This window comes from Oratosquilla oratoria, chromosome 38 (assembly GCF_046742065.1).
Source record: "Oratosquilla oratoria isolate Oo_2021 chromosome 38, ASM4674206v1, whole genome shotgun sequence".
Lineage (NCBI taxonomy): Eukaryota > Metazoa > Arthropoda > Malacostraca > Stomatopoda > Squillidae > Oratosquilla > Oratosquilla oratoria.
Genome location: NC_134814.1, coordinates 17,908,630 through 17,933,009, shown reverse-complemented (window position 1 = coordinate 17,933,009; position 24,380 = coordinate 17,908,630). Strand labels below are relative to the sequence as shown.

The 24,380-nt window shown below is 40.3% G+C and overlaps 1 protein-coding gene across 2 annotated transcripts; it reads right to left on the bottom strand.

Annotated features, from left to right (window-relative positions):
- On the bottom strand, positions 1-23,849 carry LOC143019749 (uncharacterized). 2 transcript variants are annotated; one of them, XM_076175724.1, is made up of 7 exons: positions 23,482-23,849; positions 16,236-16,388; positions 13,470-13,658; positions 12,522-12,644; positions 7,833-7,932; positions 7,133-7,284; positions 1-970 (listed from the first exon to the last, which is right to left on the bottom strand). In XM_076175724.1, the coding sequence occupies exons 1-7, from the start codon at positions 23,494-23,496 to the stop codon at positions 863-865; spliced, it is 840 nt and encodes a 279-aa protein (XP_076031839.1). In that variant the 5' UTR covers positions 23,497-23,849; the 3' UTR covers positions 1-862. The 2 variants fall into 2 exon arrangements, with proteins under 2 accessions (XP_076031839.1, XP_076031840.1); XM_076175725.1 differs by lacking the exon at positions 23,482-23,849 and adding an exon at positions 16,631-16,709.
- Between the last annotated feature and the right edge of the window lie 531 nt (positions 23,850-24,380).

Genomic DNA, 24,380 nt, shown 5'->3' with positions numbered 1-24,380 from the left:
TGGATTCTGGGTTTGGGGAAGCAAATTTGAAGAGGTGCCTTTGGTTTAATGTCCCAGTGTTCTCTGTCTTACAATTACATGCAACCTCCGAGGAAGACTTGTGGGATTACCAGATTAAACATTTTGTACAATATGTACAAGTGGTGCCAATGCTGATCGGGTAAAAAGGTTTGTCGAGTCGGTTGGCGAAGATGACAGGAGACACATCTATTATAGTTGCAAGTGTTGACCGTTGACCCGAAAGGCCTAGTCCTATGGTCACTGGAGACAATGGAATGTTCCTTTGCAGGAAAATGGAAAATCTCTTGAGAGTTGGTTGAAGATGTAGAGTACACGCTCACTCTATATGCGTGAATGTGCGCTTGTGCACGCTGGGCATCTAGGGTTGAAATGTGATGCATCAATGGGTTCCTGTGTTGTGGGCACGTCGGAAATTGTGGTACAAAATTAAAAAGTGAGGAATTTGTCACCCATGACTTTGATGCGTAAAGGATATACTTCGAAATCGCAAATGCTTGTACATACTGTGAGATGGAGTGGTGCGTTAATGTCATTGGCATTACTTTGTCGGGTAAAACTGGGCGTAGCCCGGGCGCGAAGCTCCCCGCGAGCGAAGCGAGCAGCGCCGCAGGCCAAGCACCCACGGCGCAGCCGTGGCTGGCGAAGCCAGGTGCTTGTCTCTTTCTAAAAACTTCTTTATTAGGCTTTTCAATTTTTCTTCGAGGTCTACTGGGGGATGTTAGTTAAATAATGTATGACACTCTTTCATAACAAATTACATTCTTTTATTCGAAACTGTTCTTTCCTCCGTAAAAATTTTCCTTCTTCCCTTTGATTGTAAACCTTTTCTCACTGGTCTTCCTTATTTTGAAGCTTCAAACAGTCCTTGAGCAAAAGCGCCTTCCCTAATAGCACTCTGCATATTTTTACGTAAGAAGAGCGTGTCTTCGTAATCCTTCTCGCTGAAGTCCTGTGTGGAGGGAGAAAGTAGGTAAATCATATTTCCGTGAGACAAGTATGTAAAGAAAAAAACAAAAAAACAATAGAATGGATTTGTGAAAAAATTAGTAGAACAAAAAGAATTATTTATAAAATATAATAAAATTAGAATGTATATCGACAAAAGAATGTATAACTAAAAGTAAAAAAAAATGTATTAGATTGAAGACAAAGGAACATCAGAAATGGAAGGGAATCTTTATCAAATAAAACACTTCGTACGAAGTGAACAGGGTAAGAATATCGAGGGAGGAGGAAAGAATGGTCATGTAGAAAATACACAAAGGGAAGAAATGAGGAACGGGTGGAAGGGAATACTCTGAAACCCAGTTAAATATAATATAAAACTGGAATACAGACACGGGCCCCGAGAATTGGAATCCGTCATGTGATTTCCAAATAACTCACAGTGATATCTGACGTTGACCCCCCACACTTTACTTTAAATTTGTTTATGGTGTTGAGTTGAATAATATTTTCATCTAATTGGTTTCATAAGTCTGCATTTTTCGTTTGGAAAGCTATACTTACTAATATTTTTCGAGCAAAGCTTGGTTTTTCATTTTTTAGTCTGACCTCTTAATGATGTTTCATCTCATACCAGTCTGAGATTCCGCCGTGTACATGAGGGTAGGTAATTAGTCACGGGACAGAGTACACGAGCTTGCCAGTGACAGCACGAAAACAGATCAGGAGGCGCGTCAAACTTACAGAGGCAGGCACGTAAGTGATCGCGGTCCACCGACTTACCGATATACGCCGCTCCTGATTGGCTCGCGCCTCGCATGTGATTGGCTCAGCCATGCACAGCTAGAGCCAATAAATTCGTATAAATAGCCTTTATATGCTAATAAAGCATTCTGAATACAACCATTGTCTTGACAAAACCTTACCGGTAGCTAACCTGCTACCATCGACACCTCCGCCGCCGACGCAATCGAGACACCGCCGCCCATCAGCCCCAGCGCTCCGGAGGACCACCGCGTTGCTGCAGCCCAGATCCACCTTCCTACCTTCAACCCCGTCAATGTTGCCACCTGGTTCCGCCGTGCCGAGGTTCAGTTCAGATTGAAGAAGGTCAGGCAAGAGACGTCGCAAACAGATTACGTCCTCACCGCCCTCCCTGGCGAGACCTTCGAACTAATCGCCAAATGGTTAGATTCTAAACGCAGGGAACCCATCAAATATGGGGAATTGAAGGCATTCCTCACGCAGCGGTTCAACACCTCTGCCGCCTCATGGGGGAACAAGATCCTGCAGTTGGCCAAACAGCCCTTCGGTGACCAACGCTCTTCAGACGCCATCCTAAGATACAGCGACAACCACAAGATCATCAATATGCTTACAACGATTCCCTGACAGTATCCGCTCCAGGATGCTCAACGTGGAGTTCACGGACGACGACGAGCTACGAGAACTCGGAGACAGCCTGATAGACACTCAGACCACCGCCTCCCAATACATAAGAACACAATTACATAAGAATGAGGGAGACTGCAACATACCATGAAGCCTATACTAGGCAGTTCCATGTTCACTACCACCTGTCATCCCCATCCATAAAGTTGTCTAACAGTTTCTTAAAACAACCGATAGTTTCAGCGCTCACTACATGGTTACTAAGTATATTTCATTTGTTGACCACCCTACTAGTAAATCAATTTCTTCCTATTTCCTTCTCAAGTCTAAATTTGTTCAATTCAAATTCAATACTGCGATTCCTCTCCTGTTGTCTTAATATAATGATCTTGTTTGCGTCACCCTTGTTAAAACCTTTGATCCACTTGAATACCTCTATTAGATAACTCCGCACTGCGTCTTTCCAGAGAGTGTAAGTTAAGGTAAATTTCTGAGCCCATGTATGATTTTGGTCATTCTACTCTGTACTGATTCTAGTGAATTGATGTCAATTCTATAAGACGGAAACCAAAAATGTACCGCATAAGCAAGAATGGGTCTAACTAACGCTTCATAAAGTTTGATAATTACATCTGCACTTCTATTCTTAACCGTCCCAGCAATGAAACCTCATGCTCTGTTAGCTTTATCCCTGGCCCTAATGCACTGGTTCCTGGATTTAAGTTCAGGACTCACTAGAACTCCCAAGTCTCTCTCGCACTCAGTTTTCTCTAAAATCGTGTTATCTAAGCTATATCTATTTTCGAGGTTGTGTAGCTTTATGTTAAACACGCCATACTTTGAAATATTGAAGTCCATTTGCCATTTCACCGACCATGTGAACAATTTGTTAAGATCATCCTGCAGAATCACGGCGTCGTCTCCTGACCTAATTTGGCGTCCTGTTTTAGTGTCTTCCGCAAACATCACTATGAATCCCATTGTCCAAGTTGTTTATGTACATAATGAACAATAAGGGAACCAAAACCGAGTCCTGGGGAACTCCACTAGAAACACTCCCCCATTTGGATTTTACACTATTTATGGTGACACGCTGCTTTCTATAACTGGTCCAAGCTCTAATCCATTCTAACATTTTTCCCCATATGTCATGGACTTTGGTTATATTTAGTAGCCCCCGGTGGGCCACCTTGTCGAACGCTTTGCTAAAGTCAAGGTAAATAACATCGTAACTATCATTGTTATCTGACGCTTTATATACATTAGTGTAAAAAGATAGAAGATTTGTCACACATGACTTACTCTTGGAGAAACCATGCTGTGAGTCTCGAATGAAATTATGTCTCTCGATGTGATCTCTAAATTTATTAATTCAATCAATCAAATTTATTAATTCAATTTTATTAATTCAAATTTATTAATTCAATCAATCAAATTTATTGATTCAATCATATTATCTATAACTGATGTCAAACTGGCCTGTAGTTGCATATGGACGATTTATCTTCCTTTTTGAAAATAGAAACAACATTTGCCCGCCACAAATAATAGGGACAATACCAATGCCTACTGACTTATTAGATATTTCTGTTAACTGGTCACAGATGTCAAATTCGCGCTCTTTAAGCACTCTCGGAAATTTTTCGTCTGGACTCGGGGGTTTTGTAGCTTTAAGTCTTTCAATCTGTTTGACTACTTCTAACTTACTAATGCTGATAGTTGATAGTCTGCACTGAAAATTGGATCGCAGTCAGGTACCTTATCTAACCTCTCCTTAGTAAACACCGAGAGAAAATATTTGTTAAACGCCTCACCATTTTTCTTCCGATTCTATCATGACATTTTCGTCGTTTTTAATTGGACCTATCCTTTCCTCATTTTTTGTTCTGTAAAAATGAAAGAAGCCCTTTGGGGTGTATCTCGCTTGTCTGTCAACTTTATTTTCACAGATACGTTTCGCTATGCGCGTGTTTTATTTAACTAGTCTAACCATGTCATTATATTTGGACAAGAGTTTTTTTAATAAAGTTCTCTTTTCATTCCGATCTCATATTTCATTCTATCCGTCATCTATTTGGGAGTATTACTATTCTTCCGTGTTGATTTGAGGGGAATAAATTTATTTTGTGCATATAGAATTAAAGATGTTAAATTACTGTACATTTCATCTAAATCGCTGACCGGGCTAATGACGTCGGGACTGACTGACCATGTATCTTCGTCACAGCCCCCTGTGTCGGTTTCGTGCCCAAATGTCTCAAATACTTTCTCATCTCTTCAAAATTGGTTCTCCTGAAGTCCGGTACAAGACTATTATTCGTACTATTTTTTTTTTTTTCAAATAATATCAAATCTTATTTCTTGATGATCGCTAGAGCCTCACTATTTTACATTTCTCATTAGGTGTTCATTATTATTTAAAAGTAAGTCGAGAGTATTTTCTCTCCTCGTAGGATCAGTAATTATTTGTTTTAGGAAATCATCCTGCACCACATCTAAAAAATTTTGCCTTTCCTGATATCACTAAAGTTTCCTAGCTAATGTTTCTATGATTAAAATCTCCCATGATCACAACGTTTTTGCACTGGGACGCCCTACGAATTTCATGAATAAGGGGATCAGTCTGCTCAATGCTATGGTTAGGAGGTCTATACAGGATGCCAATAATAAATTTCTTACTCTTGCCTATAGATCTTCACCCAAATAGATTCCGTACTATCCTCTTCCTGAAGGCATAAGGCAGCAAGCCCCTGGGCCTCTCCCCTTCACATCGTCACTCAGGCTCTGCGGAGACTACAGGAGCCTCAACATGATTACAGAGCCCGACTACTACTCCCTCCCTAACATCACCGACGTCACTTCATTCCTAGGTGGGGTGATATACATACATACATGCTGTCCAGACATACATACATATATATATATATATATATACATGAATATATATATATATATATATGTATATACACACACACACACACATATATATATATATATATATATATATATATATATATATATATATATATATATATATATATACTAGCCAAATTACCTGCGTAATGCTGCGAGTTCTTGAATAATCCCTAACCTAACCATACCCCACCTAACTTTAATCCTTAACCCTAACCAAAATATTTCTAAATAAAATATAGCTTTAAACACTCCCCTCCCAGGTGTGCACCCCCCCCCCGGAAGGTTGGGAAACCCTAGTTTGAAAATACACGCATACACAAACACAAATATCATATGTACACATTCTTTTCGTGCGTGTGTTTGTGCATGTGTGTGTGTGTGTGTGTGGATTGACAATAAATGTCTACAGCTAAAATGTGAAGAAATGTATCTAGTTTATTTATTTTTAGAATATATATGGTTATAGGGGTTTTATCTGCAAAAACGTAGGAGGAGTTTGTTAATTTGTTAATAATCTATTCCGCCCGCACTAAAATTGTATGAAAATAACCAATATTTCAACATTTGGTAAGATTATACAATCATTTTACATTTACATGCTTTCTTCTTACAAAAGCTAGCATGGTTTGTGGCAACATTATTTTCACAAATATAGATAATATTTATGGACACATACAATGGTTTGTTTAATCATATCAATTCTTATGTCACAAAAAATGCTACGCGACTTAAAGGGATACTACAGTAGTGGCGTGTTCCCACACCATAAACCACTTAACTTTAACTCTTAACCCTAACCAAAATATGTTTCTTTTTTGGAAATGAAATATAGTTATCCAAGTACCTGGAGTGATAGTGTATCAGAATATATATGGTTACGGGGGTCTATCTCTGAAACCCTAGGAGGAGTTCGTGAACAAACAAATAAACAAACAAATAAACAAGCAAACAAACAAACAAACAAACAGATTTTTCTTTCTTTTAAGCAAGCTGCTCAACCTACTGAAGGGTACCAGGCACCAATGTACCCAGACGATATCCCCAAAACCTCTGTGACCACACCCTTTGGAACATTCACCTATTCAGACTTCCTTGCTCTGTTTCATACTCACCTCTGACTTAAAATCAAATTCCTTTAGCTTATCACATGCATGCTTTAACGTCTCAAGTTTTTTTATGTGATTTCTTTGTTAATGCTATTTCATTGAGTTTGCCAGTCAATAAATCTTAACTGTTTGTTCAGCCACATGCTTCTTGAGTGCTTTCATTTCCTATCTGGTGTTTCTAATTATCTCATTCATCGTTCCCATTCTAGTATCCGGTTGTTCTAAATTACTTAGTTCTATCATATATATATATATATATATATATATATATATATATATGATAGAACTAAGTATATATATATATATATATATATATATATATATACATATATATATATATATATATATATATATATATATATATATATATATATACATATATATATATATACCCATAATCACCGTCTCGTCCATGTCTGCTGTCAACAACCAATTTGCCAGTTCCTTCTTCAGTCGCCATATTTTAGAACAGTTCGAGTGTCACCTACTTTGGAAATTAGCAGTTGTTATTGTGATCCTTTCTATTATTTATGTTTCACACTATTTTCAAATATATTACACTAAGATATTACCCTAAGTCTCATTTTTTTTTTTTTTTTTTTTTTTTTGAGCTATTCCGTCCAACCCCAAAGGAACCGTCATATCTCTGAAATCTCATCTAATCCTCCGAGCAACGAGGACGCTAGTTTATACGGACACCACTTGACACTCTGACACTTCAAATAGAAAAACATTAACAAGATGACCCTTACCTGGATATAGCATTCTCTCATGCACATTAAGTGTTTGATATCTTCAGTTACAAGTCGGAGGAATTCGTCGGATAAGTCACGGGCCCTCACGTTCTTGAAACCAACTTTTCGTAGTCCTTCCTCGTAATCTTCCAGCGTATTCAAGCTCCATCCTATTAAAAAGCCCGATGTTTGTACCAATGAATCATATTCGGTAGTAAATTACAGTGGAAACGATTGTTCTGTGGCATAGTCCTTTATTGCCAATAAAAGAGAGGAAGTACAGAGAAGTAAAATTTGGGAGGATGATAAGGAGAATGAAGTAAAAAACTTGAGTTACAATTGCTGAAGAGGGATGTGCGTTGTAATTGGATTTCTAGCTGCTGCCGACACTGTCTAGACTAAAGAAAATAATCATCCAGCAAATATCATTAGCAAATATTATGTATTTGTAAGGAATCCAGTACGGAAATTCGTGGTATAAATGATACTGATCATATAAAAGGAAGGAATTATGCTTCGCCAAAGATGAATAGACGAAAGAAGTAGAGGAATATTGAATACGATGTTATTGAGATTTGGATGAACAGAAGGAATCAATTTAACGTTTTATCATTATCATTAATGGGAATATTGAAAACTGAAATTTTGTAATAAATTTAGAAAGTGAATACATTAGAAGTGGGCATCACCCATAAGAATATAGTGATGCATTTCTTACCGCGCAGCTTGATGAGATTCTCAATCTCTTTGGATGGATTCTCTTTGTTTATTCGGCAGTTGTCGACCAAGAGCAGCTTTCCTCCAGGTCGGAGCCAGCCCTGTGGAGGATTGGGATGTACAGAAAGGGAAGAGACTTATAAACGAGCCAATTTTAATAGGTGTTCATGGGTTAAGTGATTTTTTTTTATAGGAGGGGCATAAGTTACGGAGATATGGGCATTAAGATGGCAGAAATCAGGAAATGCAATAGACAGGGACACTTATCAGCAATTGTCATCACAAGAACCTATAAAGCTGTCAGGAGCATCCAGGGTTACCAGAAGCATACATCTGAGATCATCCGAAGCACCAAGGATGTCCAGTGCAAAAGCTGTACCGTCCAGAGATGTTTGGGAACTTTCAGGACATTCGTGAAACTAAGGAAATTCTACGAGAAACCAGAAACATGAGGGAACAGGCAAATATTGTTCTCATGTTAAAGAAAAAGTGATAAATTGCCTTATGCACAACTATAGGCCAATCAGTCTGGCAGTTATAGGCAGAATGCGAGAATCTATAATGGCTAATAAAATCAGAGATCACATCGATAGACATAATTCTTTTCGTAGCGCACAGCATAGGTTCATCAAAGGTAGGTCATGTGTAACTAATCTTCTCTCTTTTTACACTAATGTCTACAAGGCATCAGATAACAATGATGGTTAGGATATTATTTACCTTGATCTTAGCAAAGTGTTCGACAAGGTACCCAACCAGAGACTACTAAATAGATTCAAAGCCCATGGCGTACGAGGAAAAGCGTTTGAATGAATTAGAGCAAGGATCAGTGACAGAAAACAGCAGGTCATCATTAACTTCTCAAATGGGGGAGTGTTACTAGTGGAGTTCCCCAGGGGTCGATTTTGGGTCCCTTATTGTCCATTATGTATGTAAACGACTTGGACAATGGAATTATTGGTGATGTTAGTAAGTTTGCCGACGACACTAAAATAGGACACCATATTAGTTCAGGGGAAGACCCCGGGAAGCTGCAGGAAAATCTTAACAAATTGTTCATATGATCGGTGAAATGGTAAATAAACTTCAAGATCTCAAGGTATAGTATGCTAAACGTTGTTATAGACATCCCAGATAGGAAAAAAGATCTTAGATAACAATTTTATAGGGAAACCTCAATGCGAAAGAGACTTGGTAGTACTAGTTAGTCCTGACCTTAAATCCAGGAAACAATGTATTGCTAGGACGGTTACAAATAAAAATGCAAAGGTAGTTATCAAACTCTATCTGGTGTTAGACCCACCCTTGACTATGCGGCACAGTTTTGTTCTCCGTCCTATAGAATGGATATTAATTCACTAGAAGCAGTTCAGAGGAGAATGACTAAAAGATACATGGCTAATGTAGATAAGGTCATTATAAACTTACGAGGACAGACTTAGGCTCCTTAATTTACACCCTGGAAAGACGTAGAGTGCGTAGTAATCTAACAGAGGTGTTCAAATGGCTTTAAGAAGGGTAATATAGATAAGGTCATCATATTAATGCAGCAAGACAGGACTCGCAGTAATAAATTTAATTTTGATAAATTTAGACTTAACACGGAAATAGGCAAGAACTGGTTTACCAACAGAGTGGTTAATGAATGGAATAGACTTAGCAATTATGTGGGGAGTGCTGAAACTATCAGTTGTTTTAACAAAAGGTTAGATAACTTTATTAATGGGGATGATAGACGGTAACTGCCTAGTGTAGACCTTCTGATCCCTTGCAGTCTTCTCCATTCTTATATCATTATGTTCTTATGATAAAAAAGAGTGTCAGAGTAATCATATGGAGACAGAAATGCGCAATGTGAGGGTATAGACATATCTGTGGAGGGATTGAGGGAAATGAAAGGTGTCAGATGGTAGGAATATCAGGGTAAGGAAAAATGTGTCGGATATTAATTATGGATATGCTCTTGATGCCCCTAAATTTTGCATTTCAAAATATGATTGGCCTAGTAGTTGTTAACGACACGTTAAAGAAAATCGGACACTTGGTTAGGAAGAAAAACACAAAACCTCACAGCGACACCAGCATAGTTTACAAAATTCCATGCAACGGATGTGACAGCGCATACTTGTGAAAAATATACAGAGGACTGACAAACAGATTCAAAGAACCCAAAGCGGACATTAGACACCACCGTGAGACAAACGCCCTCGTAAACCACGTAGACATAGAAGGACACTTACCAGATTGGGAGAAATCCACCATATTAGACCAAGGACCCCCTCCCCCCCCACACACACAGACACACACACAAACACACACACACACACACACACACACACACACACACACACACGCGCACACGCACACGCACACACACACACACACACACACACACACACACACACACACACACACACACACACACACACACACACACACACGACTCGGTGGTGCGGTTGGTAAGAGTCCCCGACTGTCACTACGGTGGTCCGGGTTCGAATCCTGCCCAGGGCTGAAATAATTTCAGTATCGCTGCGCTTCGAGTCGTTACTCCAACTCTCGTGGGCGGGGAGTTGTGTGTGTGTGTACGTGTAAGGTCACAGCATTACCCATAGATCGGTCATACGAGCTCTGAGCTCTCTTCCGGGAGGGAAATAGCTGTCGATCACGAGTCCAGCACGTGATCCAAAGACCAAGGTAACACACACACACACACACACACACACACACACACACACACACACACACACACACACAAATGGATTAAACACTTGGAAGAAAACAATATACTAAACCGTAAACAATTTGGATTTAGAAGTGGAAGATCATGTACTACAAATTTAATATGCTTTTACTCATGATTAATAAAAATAATACAAGAAAGAGACGGATGAGCAGATTGTGCTTTCTTGGACTTACAAAAGGCTTTTGACAAAGTACCACACAAAAAGCTACTAAGAAAAACTGGAACAATAGGTGGAATAAAAGGAAAATTATTGGAATGGATGAAAGATTTCTTAAACGGAAGAAAAATGAGGGAGGTACTTAGAGACAAGAACTCAAATTGGGAAGATATGATAAGCGGAGTCCCCAAAGGCTCTGCATTGGCTCCGATAATGTTTGCTATCTATATAAAAGACATGAATAAAGGCGTGGAATGGTATATGAACTTCTTTGCAGATGATGCGAAACTATTAAAGAGAATAAGTACAAAGAAAGATTGCAATTTTTTTAAGAAGACCTGGACAAAGTCTGGAAATGGAGTCAAGAGAGTGAAGTGAATTTTAGCATTAAGAAATGTAATATAATGGAATTTGGAAAAAGCAAAATTAGAATCTCGGGTCAGTATGAAGTTGGTACAAAGGAAATAAAAAAGTAAACTCAGAAAGGAACCTAGGAGTAACTATCTCAAACGACATGACCACCAGACAAATATCTCAACAAATTAGTCGGAGAAACTTTTAAGTTATTAAGATCAATGAAAGTGGCCTTTGACTACATGGATGAAGAGATGATAAAGAAAATACTAGTTACACTGATAAGACCAAAATGGAATACGCAGCGTCTCTATGGACACCTAGTACAATAAATAAAGAAAGAAAGAAAGAAAGAAACTAGAAAGAATTCAGAGCAACGACAAAGATGGCACCAACAATTTGCAATTTGACATACGAACAAAGATTGGACAAACTAAATTTACCAACCCTAGAACAAAGAAGAGAAAGAGGTGATTTGATAACCATTTATAGAATTATTAAAGGGATGGAAATTCTTGATAGGCATGACATACTAAAACGGGACAGAAAAGCTACAAGAGGACATGAGAAGAAACTTAAGAAGTACAGTTACAGAGGAGATCTGAAAAAGAATAGCTCTACACACAGAGTAATAGATATCTGGAACAAACTGAAAGAGCAAACAGTGAATACTCAAACTATACATGACTTTAAGAATAAACTGGATACGGAAAGATACAACAGCGGGTCACTACGAGCATAGCTCTCCTCCCGCAAAATAAAACTAGGTAAACACACACACACACACACACACACACACACACACACAAAATAAAGCTTAATTGTTTTACCTTTACAAGCATACACTCACATTATTTGGAAAAACTGAACATAATAATACATTTTTTAGTAGATTATATATAATGAATAAACAAAAATTACTGATGTCCAAGATTAATGGTTTACACTATACTTGCGTATACTTAGTGCACGATCAACAGCGGCGAAGGGATGAGACCAGGAAGGTGAAGTCCACAGGGGGGTGGGGGTTACAGGTAACTGAGAAAGGCTGAGGGCCGGTCCCTTTATATAGTCGAGGGGGGCGTGGCTTATAGTTTCATAGCCATGATTCGAAGACCAACGTTGGTTATACGTTGGGGGTGATGAGACGAATTCAAAACTTCGATAGTAGCAGGCGAGAGATTTGAAAGTCTCATTCGATTCACCGTTGGCTATAACAATATGTATATATATGTGTGTGTGTGTGTGTGTGTGTGTGTGTGTGTGTGTGTGTGTGTGTGTGTGTGTGTGTGTGTGTGTGTGTGTGTGTGTGTGTGTGTGTGTGTGTGTGTGTGTGTGTGTGTGTGTGTGTGTGTGTGTGTGTGTGTGTGTGTGTGTGTGTGTGTGTGTGTGTGTGTGTGTGTGTGTGTATACTTGCCAAGAAATAGACGTACCAACATTTTCTTGAAGAGGGACTCCTTGTCACTGACATAGAGAATACTTTCTCGGCTATAGATGACATCAAAGGTTTCGTCTTGTAGCTGTATCTTCGTCATATCTGCAGCCTCGAAGTGAACCTACAACGAAGCAGAGGTTTTAGCAGGGAAGCGTAAACACAAAATCTTTATTGTGCTTACGTATACTTGTTTTGTGTGTTCCTTTTTGAGTGGCTTTGCTCCCTGGACTGTGTCATATGACTAAGTTCAATACGTTTATAGCTTGCTGAATGTTTCTATGTATGTTTGTTGTTTTTATGATTATTTTTTACATAAATGGCCTAATTATTAGAATGACAGAACAAGGACCTCCGGTCTTGTTACTGTTAAGGTATGGAAAAGCCACTCCAGGAAAATGAATGTCTTCGTGTTTCTTTTTTTCTTTTTTTTATCCTCTTGTCCCAATTCCTAAATCATAAGACTCTTCGTGATATACTCCTGCTCTCTCATTTGTCCTTTCGAATAACAATCACACTACACCAGATTTTGGGCAATAAAACATCAAAACCTGTATCCTCCCTCCGTATCCTATCATTAAGTTCATTGGAATTTTGTTTATTGCGCTAGTCACTTCCCAATAGTCTAATCTATATGTTCTGTTTGTGTCCTTTTAGAATGTATCCCATTCTATATTTTGTGTGAGGACAGTTTCTTTTAATTCATTATAGCTTTGACATAAAATTTATATAGTCGATAACTTACTATGAAGCTCTAATATCACCCCGTTTAAATACAGACAAGTAAATTATTAGGTGAAAAGGTTTGTGTTAATGTGATAGCTATGTTTTATATGACATATTGGAACACCCAGCTGACCTAGCTATACCAAGGAATTTCCTTTCCTCTCTTCACACCTCTTTTCTTCCATTCCCCTACATTTATCCCTTGGTTTCCCTTTTCACTCACCAAGTCCTGGACTTTTTTCTCCTGCAAAGCCAGGTTATCCATCGCAACCTGATACATGTTGAAGGAGATGTCGACTCCGTGGACGTGAACCCCGTAGCACCGCGCCATAAGAAATGCTTCACCACCTGATCCACTTCCCAAAATCAGGACGCGCTGACCCGGCACCAAACCCAGCATCGTCAGGAAGTTCTGCGAATGATTAAATCATTTATAATTCACTTCGCACCAGATGCAGATGAATATTCAAGCCGAATTCCAAGGAACATCAAGCTCTAAATACGTATATATTATGAAATACGGGGCAGGAAAGTATATATTATGAAATACGGGACAGGAAAGTATTGACTGCTTCCAAGGAATTTCAAGAAGAGTGAAGGAATTTTCCGGCTATTTTAGTCATTCTATTGTTTTAAGTATTATGTCACTTTAATTGGCTATGTTTGTTTATTAGCAAAATTAACATAAATAGTATATTTCTTTTCAATCATGATGTTGATGTCCTTAATTTTCCTACACAAATTGTTTTATACAAGAGAATATACATCAGTCAAATCAGCCATCCTGAGTCCTCTGCTGAACAAAGTCCTCCTTCATAGCATTCCGGGATTCACACGACCGCGCCATCCTCTGGCTCGCCACTCCTGCAAACTTCTCGATCTCGTCTCTCCATCTTCTGTCTGGTCTCCCTCTTCCACTCTTCCTATCTCGCGGCGTCCACTCAGTAACACGCTTGCTCCATCGCTCATCAATCGTTCGCACTAACTTACCTGACTACATTACCAGCAAACTCTCGGTTAATCAAGAATCCTACTTCACTAGATCTTTCTTTGTCCTTACCACTATAGTAGAACAGGTGGTGACCATCTTGTAATTGTATCAGCTTTTCTTCCGCTCTTCGGACTTCGCTCATTCTTACGATTTCCCACTTGATGTTGTCTAATTCTTCCATTAAACTCTCCAGCCTGTGATCTTCTGAGAGACTTCTTACGTTGTAGGTATAGATCTTCATTTTCTTCATGTTGTTTAATGTCCAAGGCTTGGATTTGCTTGGACAGTGCTTACTCACATTCAGTGGCACACTGCCCGTAAGTATACGAAGCAATGCGGTTGGACCTTTAGGAGACGATGATCCAACAGGAACACCCGGCTTTCTTTTTGTTGTGCTGCTTATATTGGCTATGAAGGGGGATTGGCAGTAATCTCATCTCCGTGCCAACTGGTTTCTGGTGTCACCTTATTTATTATATTCGGTGAAGCCGAATTTATAGGTTGCCCAATGGTCCATGCCGTCATTATGACGGTACCCCATATATCTATGAGGAATTTCCCTGTCCGCCATCAGGGACGTGCCAGTTTGCAGTGGGTCCTACGACTGTGCGTGTGAACTGCTCTTTGTCTAATCTTTCTTACAAAACCTGTTCGATATGGGTAACCCTGCAGAGATTTTCTCTCTATCGACTTAGCTTTTGTAGTCATTAAGATTCCCAAGCCTATCCAACACGTCAAGGTGTCAACTCTCGGATAAAGAGCATATTCATACCTTATACAAATGCAAGAGCTAGCCGCAGGAACTTTGTGGACTTTCTTCGACTAGCTTTGTGGTCTTTCTAAATCTCAAAAGTGCTTTTGATTTTGTAAACAGAGACTTTATCCTTTACCAGTTTGTGAATTTTGGAGAGGGTAATCTCTTGAGGCAGCTACGAAGTTGCCTTGATAATAGATCATCCCATTTACTTTTCAAAGTTTTGAACTTGGTACCACCCGACGGGTAGGAGTCCTTAGTCCATTCTTATTCAATATCCTCATGCACCGTCTCCTCTCTCTTCTCCCTAATGCCCCAGGACATCAATCACATGTTATTCGGATGACATCTGCATACACTCCACCTTGCATGAAGTTCTTCAGCATTTTCTCCATTAGTTCTATGAGCACTTATCCTTGTATGGCCTCACCATCTCCCCCGGAAAAGTGCAGGATATCCCACACACAATCTACGAATTCTTCCTGACATCCTGGTGGTTGCAAGCATTATACAACAGTGTACACAGTATGTCTATCTGGAAACACTTGTTCATATTATCCCCTCGACCCCAGTGAGGCAGGGTGTAAATTCCCTAGTTTAAGATCTGTTGGCTTTATTTTATCTAATCATACCTGGATGGTGGCAGCTTCCAAACACTTGCCATGGACCTTATCAGGCTTCTGTATCAGTAGTTTTGCATTTTCTCAGTCTATCAAGTGGTTTCTACTGTTTCTATGTGTAACGCAAGCATTCGGAAACCTCCATCAAACAAGCATTCAACACGATCGAACAAAATAGAGGTATGTACAACGTTTCACCCCACCTAATTTCTTTGATTCCAATTGTAAGTAAAATCCTGGAAAAGTATCTCTTGTTGCCCTCCTTACTTATTCTATTTCTTTACACCTTATCTTGTGCATCAACAGTAGACAAAATGTCCCCTCACCTTATTTCTTCCACTTACGTATTTGCCCATTGACGGTGAATAAATGTCTTCCTGCACACGGACAGTTGCTCCCCATCTTTCTTCGCCGCCCCTAGGCTCCAATAACCTTCCCCGTTACCTCCTGGTCCTTAGAGATTTCTGTGCCACGACTATGTACTGTACTTAATAAAGCTTTAATACGCGAAACGCAGTACATGGTGTTTCTTTTGATAGACTCATCGGAAACTGCCAACTGCATACATGTCAAACACATGTAGCACACTGGCACATATGATACTTAATATTGTTCTTACCCTACCCTGGTTCGAATTTCCCCACCAACTGACATCCAAGTGGGTCCATAGATACGCTCAAGCTTCCGGATGTAACGTAGGGTGAAATTCTTCTGGTCCATGGACTCTTGAGTTATCTCAGTAGTACTCATGGTGATTTGTAGTCCAAGAAGAATTTGCTGAAAAATTCGTAATATGTATAAGAGACTTATTCACTTACTAATTTATTCAACCATCTAATTTTAATGATGATGAATTATAGTAAATAATGCTGACAGGAGACCTTTTGGTCCATCACAAGGATGGATGAAAAAATGCTTAGATGGTTATTCAAATAAAATTAAAAGATATAGTTATATTACACTGAATTGCCTCGACTGGAAACAATAGTTGACGATACGGTTTGCAAAAATTATCCTACCTGCTTCTTGGCTACATCTTGACAACTTTAGGATATTTCTCGTTCCTTTAGTATCTAGTGTGAAAATACAGAACTTATTATATACATACATACATACATACATACATACATACATACATACATACATTCATACATACATACATTCATACATACATACATACATATATACCTACATACATATATACATACATAAATAAAAAAAGACCCTTTCTCCTTCAAAATGTGGTAGCATAGTGAGAGTATAACCTAACCTTTCCCTTACCCCATCCCCATCCAAAAGCTTATCCAAAAACCCATACGCTTTCCCTCCTATGTTATCACCTTGTGGATGAAGACTTATTCCTGACCCCTGCCCACTGTTCGGTCAGAGGCAATGCATCAAGAAACAACATCTACACGGCAGGGTCCGACTGCTGAAGGTGTTGACCCCCATCGCTTCATTATGTGGCGACCCCCTTCCCACTCACCCGAAAAATATGAGAAGCAATGAAAAAGAAATTCCTTCGGGCCTCGTCATTTCCGCATCCATTCACAAACATTCTCCACTCACATCTATCTCTTGGATCTCCCTCCTGTGCTTGACTGACATTTTCCTTGTATCCACTGCCCCTTTCACCCATCTATCCTCTTCATTCTTGGTCTTTTCCTCAAGTTCCCTTTATCTACCTCCATCTTCTACACTCTTTATGTTAATCTTTCTTCACTCGTTCTTTCCACATGCTCAAATCATCTAAGCATTCTTTTGGTCAACCTTATTTACCAAGTCTTTTTTCATCCCAGCTTTCCGTCTCACTTCTTTATTTCTAATACCATCTATCCTTGTAAGATATTTACATATTCCTAAGGTCCGTTCTCATCTCAAACATATTTAGGATCTTCCTTTCTCCTTTCTTCATATTCTAAGTATGCTCCGTGCAATGTCGTGGGTACAACCACTCCCTTGTACATTCTTCTCTTTGGATTCATGATTCATCCCCAGATATCTATTTTTCATGACACTTTTCATTGCTCACAGACATTTACCTAATTCCTTTACTCTATAATTCATTCACACACACACTCCACCTTTCCCTGCCATACATAACCCCAAATACTATAACTTTTCCACTTTTTTCGACCCTTTGACCTTTAAATTCCCTTTTTTCACCTCAAAATTCCTTTAACCAATACCCTTCCATACTCCTTATAAAGTACACTTTACAGATTGAGCCCTCTAAAACTTCTACATTCATACTTTTCCCATTTTCCCTGGTATATAGGAATTATACATGAACAACTCCAATCCACTTGCACACTTCCTCCTTTTAGACGAGCTCTAAGCAATATCATTAGCCAATCCAATATAACTATTCTCTTTGCCAGACACTCCACATGACAACCAATTAACCCAGGTATCTTACCAAAATTTCCCGTCCTACCTACGCCCACCCATAGCCCTTCCCAAAGCTCCCTCATCCACACCCACACCCTCCGCACCTCGGTCACAAGGGAGGCCAAGGAAAACTCGAGACTTCACCGTCCTAAAACCAGAGCATGCAACTCGGAGTGGACATCCCGCCGTAGCTCCGGCTCGCATCCCGTCCACCCCAGCTCTAACTTGTCCTCACTAGAGTCATCTAAGCCCTCTGGTGCTCTCTCCCGTCGAGTGCCGGTACCAAGAGCCAGCTCAACCGGTATGTCCAAGATAAACCTCACGACCATCTGCAAGGAGACGCTGCGAAGAATAATTCCCTTCACCTCTTCCTTTGACCGCCCAGGGCCAGCCCTCCCCACCCCTAAGGCTAACTAAATCTTCCGCCCTCAAGTAAGACTCACTGGATACAAAGTCTGTTTCACCATGTGTAGAGTGGATCTTTAAGTGTGTTCTGCCAGAAGGTCCAAAGCTGGAACCCACAAAGGACTTGCACCTTTTCTGAGATTACAAAGCACGGTCCCGACGTCATCTGTTTGACCTCGATGGACAACCCAGCACCCGACATCCTTCCCAAACTCCAAGGTTTCAAAATATGGTGTCGGGGTCTTGCTCTCTACTTGGAAGTCTGTATCATGGCTAGGAAGTCTCTCCAGGCCACGATACTTAATCACTTTCACCATGCGCAGATGCTCGCGGTCAAAATCAGTACGTCCCGCGGTCCCACCCTCCCCGTGGTTCTTTTCTTTTCTTCCACTTGTAGACATTGCCAGCAAGATGGTCTACAAACTACCCAATTGCTTCTTAGGCGATTTCAACTACAACCAACCGGAATTGAATCTCGGGGCGTGCAAAAATCCAGTGAGTCGCCAGCTTCACTCTATTACTGTACTTCATAGGCTGAAGCTCCTGCGACCGGACTTCCCTAGGTTCCTGTCCCGTAGAACGAGTGGAAGGCCGGACATTGTCTTCTCCAGCAGCCGAACTTTCTCAACTCCATTATTACAGCCAGGGCCCCCACCCTCTCCGACCCATCCTCCGCAACTCCACTTCCATCCTTGCCCCACCGTGCCAAGCTTGCGATACAGTCAGGCAGACTGTGATGGCTTCAAGGTATCACTTTCGAAGTTCGTCGGCAAGTAGATGTAGAATGCTCCGCCCTCAGTCATAGAGGAAGAATGGCGCAGACTCACGAAATTCGTCTAAAGCTCCATGAAGAAAAGCATTTTACCAACGACCTATTGCAAGGTGGCGACGTTCATGCCCTTTTCGATCACAGAGATTGAGGATTGCCATGCAGACACATTTCGATTCTTTCCTTGCCTCGTGCCCAGACTCGCGTGAAGCAAAAAATGAATAAAAAAAAAATAAGATAAAATGAAATAAAAGAAATAAATATATGAATAAATAAATAGATGAATAAATAAAAATAAAAACAAATAAATAAATAAATAAAAACAAATAGATAAATAAGATAAATAAATAGATAAACAAACAAACAAAAATAGAAAAAAGTGGATGCAGTGTAAGAGGCCGGTAGATGGAAGTAGAAAAGTAGAAAGATGGAGAGGGAGATGGAGAACGAATGCTAATCCAAGATCAGTTGTTATGAAAACAACGCCGACAGGCGACAGGGAATAGCTGAGTCAGACTCGCGCCTTGTATATATAACAAAATGCTGAGTTGCAGGTTGAAGGAGAGTGTCGCCTGGTGTTTTGCAATATTGTTGTTAAACGGAGGTGACTGTTGTAATATCGCTTAGGAAGCAAAAATTGTAAGCGTACAAGCCATTTCCGTTGCGACATAATGCTTACGTGGTGGTATCGTTTGAAACAGTATAACAGCCTCTCTGATTGGAGAAAAAGGTGGAGGAGGAGAAAATTATTGGCGCAGAGAGGAAAAGTCACGCCCTTAAGGTGTGGCACTTGTTTGAGAAGTAAAAGACTATTGGATGAATGAAAGAGTGATGTCAGAACGAAGGTGGCTTGACGTAATGTAGAGGGTTCCGAGTGGGACTCTCGGGTGTACATCACACGACCAAGAAGCATCTTTAAAATACACCCTTATTTTATTCACCCCTCAAGCTACAGAAGGAAAAAGGCAAGGGGCCTTAAGAACCAATTGCAAGAACAACTCTAGAGAACTACGAAAACGGTCTCAGAGGAGACGGGGGTGACATGCAGAAAAGTTTGCAAGGGTCACTCTTCCTGGACTTGCGTCAGGAAGAGGGGCGCCTAACGACTTCGCTTTCCGGCTCGTGTGAGAAGTTCCCTTTTGTATCTTGGAGGGACGTCAAACACAAATGAATAAATAGATAAAAAAAAATGAATAAATAAATAAATAGATAGATAAATAAGTAAATAAATAAATAAATGAATGAATGAATAATAGATAAATGAATGAATAAATAAATGAATAAATGAATAAATGATAGATAAATAAATAAGTAAAATAAAAATTAAAATAAATAAATAGATACATAAACTATAAAAAATAAATATATGGATGCAGAAAAGTTTGCAAGAGTCACTCTTCCTGGGCTCGCGTCAGGAAGAGGGGCGCCTAACGACTTCGCTTTCCGGCTCGTGTGAGAAGTTCCCTTCTAAATTTTGGAAGGACGTCAAACACGCGCTCGAAGAGAACTCTCGGCCTCCATCTCAGGTCATTAACCACTTAAACCATACACACTCCCCAACACCAAGCTGATCTTCTGGAATCAGCATGGAGTGGGGTCCTTCAAACCATCCCGTTCAGGGACCGAGCTGTTTCGGAAACTTGCACAGGGTAAACATTTTCTTTTCTACCCTAATGACCTCGCTGTTAGATCGTTAAGTTAGACAAGGCGACCCTTTGATAGCTCCCATTGACTAGGGAGAAATAAGGGCGGTGGTCTCCGAATTCAAAGTCAAATCCCCTGGCCCTACAGGCATTGGAATACAAATAGTCAAACAAATACCAGACAATACGACAACACATATGACAACATTATACAACCCTCTCGTCCCTTGGTACTTCCCTGGCCTCTTCAAAAAATTTGCAAGTGATCCTAATATCCAAACATAACAAACCCCATTCTTATAGAGGCTGATTTCCCTTCTTGAGTATTTTGGGAAGGTTTTCGAGCACGTTCTTTGCCGATGTCTGATCAGCTACCTAGAGGGGAAGACTCTTCAGCGGTACTGCCAGTTTGGTTTCAGGCCGGAGCGGAGCACAGGGAATGTCATTTCCTTGACTGCCTAATGGGTCCCAAAACCACTGGACGATCGTCCTGGATAGACAATCATGGCCTGCAAGGACGTGGAATATGCATTCGACACTGTTTGGCTCGAAGGTCTTAAGTACAAATTGTACCACTTTTTCGACCTAGTCCTGCCGTTCACGTAGTTACTCTGCAATTATCTGGACGACAGGTCAATTAGAATAAATTTGCAGAGCTGTCTGTCCCAGTCGTTTGTATCTAGGGCGGGAATGTTCGGTCCTTGTCCCAAATTTCTACAACCTGTACACCAATGATATCCACCCTATTTTCGTAACCAGACCCTAATTCAGTCATGTGTGGACGACATCAAAGACCTCAGCAAACATAAAACACTACAGGAAACAGTACACATCGTGCAAGACACACTAGACAGGGCACATGCATGGAAACAACAGTGACGCATCAAGACGAATATGTCGAAGTGGAAAGCTGTATGCTTTCATTCCAACACGAACAACAAAACGATCACCGAAACCCTTCTCAAAATAAACAGCCTACTCATTCTGGCCAGGCCACTGCGTTGGGAAGCACGCTGGATCGTGGTCTGACCTGGGGACCACCCTTTCGCATCCAGAGAACAAAAGCTAAAACTACACTGGGAAAACTCATACGTTTCTCGTCTGCGTTCATGGTCGTTAAACGTCGTCTGTACTCAGCAATGGTCAGATCGATACTGTGCCAGTCTCCTAGGTCGAGCCAGATGGTATACGCTTCAGTTACTCTCATCAGAGCCTTCAGAACGGACAAGAATTGGAACGACTTTAGAACCTCTGAATAACTACACCACGTGAAATTCGTCCATTAAACCAACACAAACACACACTGCGCACCAAACACTTCGAAAGACTTCACGCCAATCACACCAAGGCCACATTCTACAGATTTCTTGTCCTCTGAGGGCTTTCCTCTACCGCTGTATACAGTGACCAGCGGATGTTAACGTATCATTTTACCAGCTTAGACTGATAGTGACCAGACGTACGACGATGTGTTGAGTCCTTTCTGAGTACCAAGGACATGAGTCCGTCCTGAACCAGCAGCAATCGAGAGAAGAGGTAGTAGGTTCTCTGTACATGTGCTATGACTGGAAGGGATCGTTCCTCGGTGGATACATTAATTAATTTTGTGTTCTCTAGACATATTTGTCTTTCTCTCGCGGGTAAAACGGCTTCGCTGCTTCAGGAGGTTTGTTTCGTCGTCAGAAGACAGGCTGTGACCATTACATTACATTACAACATCCATTGTATGTACACCCGCATAGAGGCAGCAACTCTCCTTGCGTGGCACACACACACACAAGTACATCGCAAACAAGAAACACAACTGCACGCACAAACATCTACATACCCTTTTATCTCCCACTGAATCTAATTTAATTTCTAACTTTCTCTCCTACTATATCTTCTCATTTGAGTTTACCTGCCACTAAAAAAAAAAATCCATCTTTCTGACTGCCCTTCCGACTTAGCCTCTATCTCCTATCCTAATTTTGTTGGTTGATATCTTGATTAATAGAAATCCCAAAAAAGAATTCCTTCACAAACACTGAAGCAAGGCTCGAATTCTAAGTGTCCTGTCCATAATTCTTGAGCCACGACACACACACACAAAAAAAACTAATAAATATTCCTAAAAAGCGCTCAGTGACAATAGCCCCCTTTTCACTTTTCTACAGACTTCTCTTCCCCTCCCAGAAACACCAATCCCGCGAGAACTGGTGGTCTTTTCTAGGTAGTCCAGATTCCATTTCTCTTGATGCCCTTCGTATGTCAACTGTTCCTAGTCCTGTCATTCTCTTTTCCTATAACAATAATTTTCCTAATATCTGTCACTACCGCATGGTCTCTGTCCTCCTCTACATTCAATAACTCCATGAAATACGCTACCTGTCTTCCTCTTTCTACCTTTACTCTCCTCAACATCCACCCATCAGTCTCATTTACCGTTTTCTCTCTGCTTGACTCAACTCTTCACTTTTTTCCTTTTCTTCTGAAAAATACATTCACTTTCTCTAAAGTTATCTATAAAAAGAAATGTCATAAAAATCTACTTTATCTTCCATACTTTGCGTTTTGCTCTTTGTTTTGTACCTCTCATATTTTTCTACTTTCCAACCACTCTCCACGTGCTTTTTTTTTCACCATGGGCATCACCTCTTTTTCCCACCATTCACTGCCTTACCTTCTGTTCCCTCATATTCTCTACATCCCATGTACCGTCTTGCGCACTTTAACACATCTTTCTTGAATCATACACATTCTCCCTTTACTTCTGCTTCTCCTACCTTTTTTCTTCCGCTTTTAAGTACAAGGAAAGCTGATATATGGAAGACAGATAAGTACCAAAGTGGTGAGTTAAACACAGGAAACAGTTGGATCTTATTCACTGACGTATCGTCCTTACTAGGAGTTTTTCTAGTAAGGATAAAACGTCGGTGAAAAAACTCCAGCTATTTTCTATGTTTATCTTTGAGTCCCACCACTCATCTCTCTTCCACACATCGACATATCGAATGCTAGTAACCGACTAGGAACCATCTAGAGGGAGTTTCGTATGAGAAGAAAGACCGATAACAGTTTACTTCGCAACAGATTCCTGAGATATTTCCAAGATGAATGTTACGTTAGTAAAAAAAAAAAAAAAATCTGCTTTTATCTCACGACCCCTGCCACATAAGGAGACCTGATAACCAGTGACTGTTCCCCTCCTACTACTCTCTGCCGGCGACATAAAGACAGTCCCACGCAAAGACAGGTTTAAGTATCTTAACTGATACTCTTTGGTAATCTAATAAAGGTATTGAAATGGGTCAAGGGTCATGCAGGCAAGGTCATCATATTAAGAAAGCGGGGCAGAACTCGCAGTGATGGGCTTAAACTGGACAAATCTAGGCTTAGGAAGGAAATAGGCAAGAACTGATTTACCAACGGAGAGATAAAGGAATAGAAAAGACTTAGTAACCATGCAGTGACCACTGAAATGACTCAGTGTTCTGAGAGAAGATTAGATAACTATGAATAGGGATGACAGGAGGTAAGTGACATGGCATTTCTAGTGCAAGTCCTTATGGTATTTTGCAA